Source organism: Rhinoraja longicauda, chromosome 17 (assembly GCF_053455715.1).
Source record: "Rhinoraja longicauda isolate Sanriku21f chromosome 17, sRhiLon1.1, whole genome shotgun sequence".
Taxonomy (NCBI): Eukaryota; Metazoa; Chordata; class Chondrichthyes; order Rajiformes; family Arhynchobatidae; genus Rhinoraja; species Rhinoraja longicauda.
The window spans coordinates 9,856,422-9,866,840 of record NC_135969.1 but is presented as its reverse complement, the minus strand read 5'-3'; the positions used below and the strand labels follow the sequence as shown (position 1 = coordinate 9,866,840).

The window sequence follows — 10,419 nt, the reverse complement described above, 5'->3', positions numbered from 1 at the left end:
CCTCAGAAAGTGCCCCGACGGTGAGAGTCAGTGAATCCCACTTAACTAAAGTCTGACTTAAGCAAGGGTTCATGGAACCTCTCAGGGAGTGCCTGTACTGTGTTTTAAGGTGTGAAAATATGTGTGCATTGAGAAGCAGTGTGATAAATAGTATAGACTGGGAACTAAGCGATAAAAGGATAAACACACAAATGCTGGCGTAACTCAGCGGGACAGGCAGCATCTCTGGAGATAAGGGATGGGTGACGTTTCGGGTCGAGACGTTTCGGGTCGAGACCCTTCTTCAGACTGATAAAGATGAGCATAGTGTAGGTCATAAAATAGGAAGTGAAGAAAAGCATACTAAAGAACACAACATTGTGGAGAAATAAAATGGAAACACAAGAGGGGGATAGTCTTCGAGTAGCTACAAAATGGGGGAAGGCATAAAGGAGGTTTCACTGAGATTAATGTGAAGGAGTAAATGATACCTCACCAAAGGTAGCTAAAACATCAATAAATAAAAAGACCCAAAGCTATATCAAATAGATTTGAACCCCTCTTAATTTGTTCTCATTACGTGAATATTAGTGGCAGGACCGCATTGACCATTTTTAATTGCATCGTCAAAGTAGTTATGGGATTTAAGTGGAAATTGTTGGATAACTAGGTTGCTCATTAGACCACTACGGAGACCATCAAATTTTAACCATAAATTACAGGACTTGACTAAACCATGTTGTAGCAAATTGTCTTTCTAAATTAAACATTGTATTTATAAATAATTAAAAGATATGATCACAGGAGGTTATATTTATTGACCAAGTAGATGAGTGGGGTGAAACTATGCTATTGTAATTCTTAAAAATCTATTTGGTGTGCTATTATCACAAAGTGCTGTAAATCAAATTGACAGTCAATTATTCCACACTTCACGCAAGAAATGGAAGGTGACATCACTGGGGCGGAGAAAGTTTTAAAGAGTTTTAAACAGTGAACTTGGGATCGAGCTTGATGTTGAGGAACAATGTTAAGTAAACACAATAAAATAATTTAACCAGCCAAAGACCATGAGTCATTTTTTAATTGTTTTCAAATTTCCATTCATGTTAAATTTTTAAAAAATCATTTGTACCATCTCTGGCTAACACTGAAAGGTACATTAATAAGCACCTCCTTTGCTGTGCAGATGACCAACCTAATGTTCAAACTTAAGGGAAATCCTTGTATTGGGTTCCTAACTGCAGCAGTCCACCTTTGATGCATGAACCTCATAGTTTAGTTTAGAGATACAGCATGGAAACAGGCCCTCTGGCCAATTAACCAATGATCCTTCACATTAGTTCTATGATCTCCCCCTTTCTCATCCACTCCCAACATATATGGGGCAATTTTACCGAGGCCAATTACCCTACAAAGCTGCACATCTTTGGATGTGGAAGGAAACCAGAGCACCCGGAGGAAACCCACGCGGTCACAGGGAAAATGTAGAAATTCCACACCGACAGCACCCGAAGTCAGGATCGAACCCGGGTCTCTGGCTCTGTGAGGCAGGGGCTCTACCCGCTGTGGCACTGTGCTCCATGGTTATAGCATGGTGGTTTGGCATAATGAGGGAACTTTACGGTGTTCAGAGTGGTATAGCAATACCTGAAGAGTATTATAAACACTGAAAAAGGGCAAGAATCTCGTTCAAATGTGGAGCAAATTTACAGGAACATCTCACCAACTACATTAAGAAAATGGAGATGACATTTGGCAGAACGCTCACATGAACTCTGTGACTTTCTTGTCTGAAACATCTAGAGGAGAGAGACAACTACCGGAAATTATAGTACAATTACAATCCTACAATCATTAGAGGTATCTTACTAATATTGATTTGCCAAAATTGCTGCCTCACACTTCATTTATACTAATGGCATCATTTTGGGTGCTCATGTGTGCACTGGTTTGGGGAATTCCTACTGTTCTCTTTGAGGAAACACTTGAAGAATCATATTGACAATGCACCACTGCAATAACTTCATCAACACTAATGTAACACAACTATCACATCAACGACACCGCGATGTCACTCATGGGAACCTTTTTGCATTATGTGCAAAATATGATACATGATATTATTACAATCATACAGGAACTACATGACCCCTATTTGTTACATTAGTGCAACAGTATAATAAACATATTAACACATACAGTGTTGGCTTGGCACTCCTAAACAAGCCCAAATTAATGTAAATTTATAACGGGAAGTTCACTACAGTTCTATCAGGGTACAGATTGCTAGAAACATCAATCACATTGGAACAAAACTTCAAAAACAAGGGCACTGTTAATGCACTGGAATGATTATCACCGGGCAACGTTTCCATATAAATCACTGTTAATATTCTTAAAGGAGCTTCATAGTAACTGTATTGCTGTAAAATAGCCTTAAAACATGTAACAGGGCTGATGCTGCTAAAAGAACGTCAGTTACACAGGGACCTCCTTTAGTCTGGATAATGTATTACTGTTCCTTGAAAGTAGCTGGGAAGGGTGTGGTTTGGGTGGAAAGGGGTGTGTGAAGCAAGGAGTTGCAGAAGGCAGATAGGGGTGGACATTGTCAGAGTGAGGCCACAGGCACCTTTCTGTCCTGAGCCTCTTCCATCGCCAGATGCAAACCACATCTTCCCATCTTCACCCCTTTCCACATTTCGCAGGGACCGTTCCCTCCGCAACTCCTTGGTTCACTCACCCCGTCCCACCCAAACCACTGGCTCCCCAGGTACTTTATCCTGCAACTGCAGGAGATGCAATACCTGTCCTTATACCACCTCACGCGACTTCATTCAAGGACCCCGACAAGGATCCTTTCAAGTTGGACTGGGGTTCACATGTACCTCCTCTAACCTCATCTACTGCATTGGTGTTCCCAATGTGGACCCCTGTACATCGGCAAGACCAAACATACAGCGATCTCTCGGTTGCCAACCATTTAAACATCCCTTCCCATTCCTATTCTGACTTTTCTGTGCTGGGCCTCCTCCATTGCTAGAGTGAGGCAATGTAGAGAAACAGCACCGCATATTTTGCTTGGGTAGTTTACAACCCCAGCGGTATGAACATTGAAATCTCTAATTTTAAGTAACTCTACCTGCACTCCTCTTCCTCGACCACCCTCTTACCCCCTTCCTCCACCTTGGTCGTTTGATCAGTTCCACAGTTCTCAACATTGTTTCGCTCTTGAGATCGCGCCTTCCCTGGCCAACAATGGACCTACCAGGCACCGCCCTGCCTGACGTCATTTCTGGCCCGCACTGGTCTTTTCTCGCCTCCAGCTCTTCACTCCCTCCCCCAGCCCTTGCTTTCAGTCTGAAGAAGGGTCCCGACCCGAAACGTCACCCATCCTTTTTCTCCAGAGATGCTGCCCGACACGCTGAGTTGCTCCAGCACTTGTTGTCTATCTCTCACCAATGCCAATACTATGGGTACTTCTCTGAATGGGTGAGAACCTTGGATTGGATTCTATAGATCAACTTATTTTGGTATGTTAGACTAGAGCAAATATGAGACCTCATGTGGGCAATAGTGGAGACGACGGAATGGGAATGAAGCAAACACCTTTGACTTCCACTTGTTTAAGGACATATTATAGTGGGAACTGATGTAACTATACAACAGAATCTTTACAGTATTTCCAATAGCATAATAATTTTTCCTAGAATGGTATTAATGGCACCATGGGATTTTGCACTTAACAAGACCGGGAATGTCAGAATATGACCATATTTATTTCAATATTAACATATTGATGGATTGATTGATTGAAAGATATGGCCTGCAAACAGGCCCTTCAGCTGACTTGACTTGACTTGACTTGACTTGACCGAATCCATCTGACCATCAATCACCCGCTCACACTGGCTCTATGTTATCTCACTTTCCTAACCGCTCGCTACACACTGGGGGCAATTTATAGAGGCCAATTAACTTGCATGTCAATGGGATGTGAGAGGAAACCAGAGCACCTGGAGGAAGCGCACATGGTCACGTAGAGAATGTACAAACTACCCACGGACTGCCCCCGAGGTCAGGGTCGAACCCAGATCTCTGGTGCTGTGAGGCCGCGACACCACCAGCTGTGACACCGTGCCACACAAACGAGAATGCGACAGAGAGTATTAATTTAAGTAATGCAGCGCCACAACAGAAAATATATTTACACTCTGAAACAATCCCCCATAAACTTACAATACTTTCATGAGTTTGGTATCAAGGAATTGTGTATCGGTATTGCCACAGGGATTTCAGAACATTTGAACACTCAACAGTGCAAGATTGACTGACTGAACCCAAAGCAGATGTAGGCTACTGATAGAACATGATAGCAAATAAAGAGGGTTTTCTGTTGTTATGGGAACCTTACAGTGTACAGTGGAGAATACACTGCACTTTAGTAGTACAACTATAGATGGCTTCAAAAGCAAAATACTGGAGTATTGCAAACAAAAACCAGAAAATGCTGGAAATACCCAACATTTGTTGTGAAAGAACCAGGGTTAACATTTCATTGACCTCAACCATTAACTCTAGTCCTTTCTCCACAGAATTTCCCAACCCGCTGAGTAGCGCTTTCTATACATGACTTCATTTGAACCAATGATGTTTTACTTCAGAAATCTTACCACGTAAATAAGATTATTAAAGAAACGTCAATCACAGAACTGGAACAGCACAACAGGAATGTCACCGCTGACCTGCTGAGTTACTCCAGCATTTTGTGAATAAATCGATTTGTACCAGCATCTGCAGTTATTTTCTTATAGGAATGTCACCGCGCTCTATCCGGTGAATAAGGCTATAAAAACCATACAGCACAGAGTAATGTTAGTACAGGAAGCTCACAGGAATTGTACTAATTCCTAGCCACATAATGCACACTCGGCATAGTTTGTTAAATTACTGTATTCTACCAGGGATTTAATTGCTGTGAAAGATACGAGTCCTTTGATTACCTTATTATTATCCAGACTCCTTCTGCAGCATTTCTAATAATAATCTAAAACTGGGTCAATGCTTCAGCCATCTCAATTTTATTGCCCTAATGGCCAATAATCTGATACTAATATGTGTCTCTCACATTTATTTGGACAGTTTTGACTCCAAAGCTTGGCTTTGGACTTTAGACTTTACAGATACTGCGTGGAAACAGACACTTCAGTCCACCGAATCCGCGCCGCCCAGCGATCACCCTGTACACTAGCACTATCCTACACACTAGGGATTATTTGCAATTTTACCAAAGCTAATTAAGCTACAAACCTGCACATCTTTGGAGTGTGGGAGAAACCGGAGCACCCAGAGAAAACCCATACGGTCACAGGGAGAATATACAAACTCCATATAGACAGCACCCGTAGTCAGGATCAAACCTGGGCCTCTGGTGCTGTAAGGCAGCAACTCTACCGCTGCGCCACCGTGCTGCCACTGTGGGCCTTTGATACAAAGATCAGGCCTATTGCTCAATAGAGGAAACACCAACAATTTTGTAAAATTATTATCTACATTTTCTATCAGTAAGGTTTACTCTTGCAAATGAAGGGAATGCTTACAATTTGTTGAGCCCATTTTACATTGTGTATGCGTCAACCATTGTTCCTTCATTTAATGCTGGTTTAGCAACTGTGAGATTCACTCTCACTTGTGTACATTCATTTCATATTCTGTCTAAAAGTTGTATCAGTTTCTCATCATTCTACAGTTGACCACATTTTGTTTGAGACAGTACTATCCGACCCGAATTGTCACCAATGCATGTCTTCCAGAGATGTTGCCTGACCCTCTCAGTTACTCCAGCAATTTGTTTTTTTGTTAAGAATGAAAATACTCAACCAGTTCTGCAAGGAAGCATCACCCTTGTGTTTAAGAGTTTCTTGTGCACCTTTGTATCGCAACAAGTTATTTTAAAAGCGTTCACTGATAACATGTATATTCTTCAAACAACACTGACAGGAACACTAATCGAGAAGCTCGTAATTGAATTAACGGTTGATCTACGCCATGACTGTTTCAGAGTTTCATGGTGTTCAGATGCTGTCTCGGTCACACAAGGCTTCCACAGCGTTACTGGGTCCCTGTCCGACACCACCGATCACAAAGAGCATGTTGTCGACTTGGAGGTTGGCGCAAGAGCAACGCGGGGAATTCATCGGAGGTAGACTTTCCCATTTCCTCTTGATTGGATTGAACCCTTCGACTGATCCAAGTGGTACTGGTTGGTTTCCTGCAATGGAAAGACACAAAACAGAATAAGGATCAAGAAATCAGGGCGGCACAGTGGCTCAACGGTAGAGTTGCTGCCTTGCAGTACCAGAGACCCTGGTTTGGGTGCTGTCTGTAGGGAGTTTGTACTTCCCCCTGAGACCACATGGGTTTTCTCCAGGTGCTCCGGTTTCCTCCCACACTCCAAAGACGTGCAGGTTTGTAGGTTAATTGTCTTCGGTAACATTATAAATTGTCCCTAGTGTGTGTAGGATAGTGTTAGTGCATGGGGTGATCGGTGCTCCAAAAAGTCTCTGAATCGAATTATTTAAAGTTTAAAGTCTTTTCCTTCCAGCTTCTATCTGAGAATCTATTCTTGGCTCAATTCCTTTTTGTGAAGTGGAACCATCTGTTATCAGCATTAAGTGAACCCGTTAGCAATTTGAATCAATGCCCACTGTGCTAGTTGAACATAGAACAGCCCTTCAACCCACAATGTGCTGAACATGATGCCAAGGTAAACTAATCTAATCTGCCTACACATGATCCACATCCCTCCATTCCCTGCATATCCATACACCTATCTAAAACCCTTCTAAATGCCTCTATAGTATCTGTCTCCACCGCTGCCTTTGGCAGCTTGTCCCAGGAGCCCACCACCCTCTGTGTAATTTAGAGCAAGGTTTTGGATTTACTTCTTCTCTATCTCGCCCATTTAAATAAGTTCACTTTGGTACTCCGTCAGTCTGGCATCTCTATTCTCATGTATCTTCAGATGTTGACTGAGGATAGGAAAATAAATAAATAAAATACAGGATCAATCACAATATGTCAGGACCGCACTGTGCAATATGCTTAAAGTTATTTCACTTAAAAAGTTTGTACCACAATACAATATTATAAACTGTGAGAACTAGATATTCATTGTCTGTTCCATCTTTAAATTGTCAGTGTCACACTTTTTCACGGTCGACTTAACTGCGATCTGCAGTACATTTTCACAGTACTGTAGGGATATCCAGCATCCCTGCTAATCTACACCTTTGAGTACTTGGAGAAATGACTGTTTTTAATCTGCTGGATTTTCAACCTCTGTATTTTGAACTGCTTCAAACTGAGACTCATAGAGTCATACAGCACGGAAACAGGCCCTTCAGCCCAACTTGCCCACGCCGACCAAAATGTCCCATCTACACTAGTCCCACCTGCCTGCGTTTGGTGCATGTATCTCTAAACCTTTCCTATCCATGTACTGGATACAGGTACTTTGAATCTATCCAAATTTATTTTAAATGTTGCACAACCGCCTCCTCTGGCAGCTCATTCCATATGCCCACCACTCTCTGTGTGAAAATGTTGCCCTCAGGTTCCTATTGAATCTTTCCCCTCTTACCTTAAACTTATGTCCTCTGGTTCTTGATTCATGCCTTCTACATTCTCATCCAAATCGTTGATATAAACCACAAACAGCAATGGGCCCAGCACCTATCCCCGATGCACATCCCTAGTCACACGTCTCCCGGCTGAAAAATAACCTTCCACCACTGCTTCCTTCCAAGAAGTCAGTTCTCTATCCAGTCTGCTAGCTCTCTCTGGATCCCATACGAACTAACCTTCCAGAGCGGCCGACCATGCAGAACCTTATCAAATGCCTTGCTCAAATCTATATAGACAACATCTTTTGTCAGAGGGTGGTGAATCTGTGGAATTCTTTTAGATTTAGATTTAGATTTAGAGATACAGCGCGGAAACAGGCCCTTCGGCCCACCGGGTCCGCGCCGCCCAGCGATCCCCGCACATTAACACTATCCTACACACACTAGGGACAATTTTTTAAAAACATTTGCCCAGCCAATTAACCTACAAACCTGTACGTCTTTGGAGTGTGGGAGGAAACCGAAGATCTCGGAGAAAACCCACGCAGGTCACGGGGAGAACGTACAAACTCCGTACAGACGGCGCCCGTAGTCAGGATCGAACCTGAGTCTCCGGCGCTGCATTCACTGTAAGGCAGGAACTCTACCGCTGTGCCACCGTGCCACAGAAGGCTGTGGAGGCCGTCAGTGGATATTTTTAAGGAGGAGATAGATAGATTCTTGATTAGTACAGGTGTCAGAGGTTATGGGGAGAAGGCAGGAGAATGGGGTTAGGAGGGAGAGATAGATCAGCCATGATAGACTTGATGGGCCGAATGGCCTAATTCTACTCCAATCCCTTATGACCTTGTGATCTATGGCTTTGCCCTCATCTACTTTTTTGGTTACTTCTTTAAAAAACTCAATCAGATTCGTAAGACAAGATCTCCCACATACAAAACCATGCTGACTATCCCTAATCAGCCACTGTCTATCCAAATGCATATATATATCTTATCTCTCAGAATCCTCACTTGTAACTTGCCTACCACAGATGTTAGGCTCACTGGTCTATAGTTCCCAGGCTTTTCCTTACAGCCCTTCTTAAATAGAGGCACAGCATTGACCATGCTCCAGTCTTCCGATAGCTCACCCGTAATGTAACAACAACTTTTTAGCAGGCGCCTTAAAAATACCATTTCCTGGTCTCACAATAGATTATCCTTATACTGGTCAGCGTGTTGCCCAGCGGGAGGTCGAAAAAACAGAAGCTTTAGGTAGACACAAAGTGCTGGAGTAACTCAGTGGGTCAGGCAGCATCTCTGGAGAAAAAGGACGGGTGATATTTTGGGTCTGGACCCTTCTTCAGACTGAAAGTAGAGGGGAGGGAACAGGAGGTAAGAAAATGCCAGAACAAAGCAGGGCCAGCAACAGATGACCAAGGGTGGAGCTCATAATGGCCCATTGTCGGCTGGGGAAGAGGTGATAATGAAGGGATGCAAGGATACGAACAGTGAAACTAGGAGGATGACTACAGTGGGGTAGGGAGAGGGGGGGAAAGGGAATGTAGGGGTTACTTGAAATTTGAGAAATCAATGTTAATACTGCTGGGGTGTGAGCTGCCCAAGCAAAATATGAGGTGCTGATCCTCCAATTTGCATGTGGCAATTTGCTCTGGCAGTGGAAGAGACAGTGGAAGAACAGAAAGGTCAATATGGGTATGGGAAGGGGAGTTAAAATGTTTGGAAACTAGGAGATCGCATAGGCCAAGGCGAACTGAGCGTAACTATTCGTCGAAAAGATTGCTGAAGCTTTAGTTCTGGTTGCTGAGAAGTAAAGGAGATGAATGGAAGTGTTTAAAGCAGCAAAGTGCAATGAATGCTGAGCTAAAGTGGAGGTGACAAAGAGAGAAGAGGGGTTCTCAGACTATAATGAAAGTTGCTCGGGTGAACCTTTGCAAACAAGCGTTATAGATGAAACTGAGTTCATCCAAAATCATACCTTTATTTACAAAAGTAGGGTAATGGGCTGAGAATGAAGTTGATAAAACGCACACTTAAGGGTGAGAACAAAATGTTCCATTTTGCAAAGAGGAACCCAGCCAGGAATAGATTAGCAGTTAGAGATTGGAAGCAAAAACATTGGAAATTTTTAACGAAGTGATGATGAAAACACCTGGAAGTGAGTAACCATTCGAATGCACAGATTGCTTCTATTTATATCATGTTCTAGCAACCAGGATAAATTTCTCGCCTGGAGTTTTGCTAAAGAAGTAATTAATTCAGATTGAGAGCTACCTATGATACATTGAAACATATATTTGACGATTGAGAGCGAGGGATTTTTTTTCTCTCTGAGAAGTTATTTGAGAAAGTGCTTTCTTTTGATAGAGAGGAGAACTAGACAAGAACCAAAACAAAACTATTGTTGTATTGCTGATTTGATTCCAGTTCAAAGGAGTCACTCTAAATCCATTTCCACGGCTCTCAAGTGCGCAGATCTCACTCTGTAAGAGAAGGCCGTTTATGATCTCCGCATGGGTAAGAAAGACGTCTAAAACAAACTGGAGGCTCAATTCAGTCAAGAGGATGCCACTATGACAGGGCCTGAATACCATCATGGGCTGCAAGCTGAAATCCAGGGCAATCTCTGCCAATGACTTATCTCTTCCAGATGAACTCAATGCCTTCCACACCTGCTTTGAACAGACCAACAAAATGTCTGAAGAAGGGTCTCGACCCAAAAAGCCACCCATTCCTTCTATCCAGAGATGCTGCCTGTCCCGCTGAGTTACTCCAGCATTTTGTGTTATCTCCGGTGTAAACCAGCATCTGCA

General features: G+C 42.9%; 1 protein-coding gene across 3 annotated transcripts in view; it reads right to left on the bottom strand.

Annotated features, from left to right (window-relative positions):
- Nucleotides 1–1,074: 1,074 nt before the first annotated feature.
- The window catches only part of klhdc8b (kelch domain containing 8B), a 117,860-nt gene continuing 108,515 nt past the window's right edge, over nucleotides 1,075–10,419 (bottom strand). For all 3 annotated transcript variants that reach the window (XM_078414062.1, XM_078414061.1, XM_078414064.1), the window contains exon 6: nucleotides 1,075–6,250. In XM_078414062.1, the coding sequence (XP_078270188.1) occupies nucleotides 6,054–6,250 (197 nt within the window). In that variant the 3' untranslated portion in view covers nucleotides 1,075–6,053. The remainder of the gene's footprint in view (nucleotides 6,251–10,419) is intronic.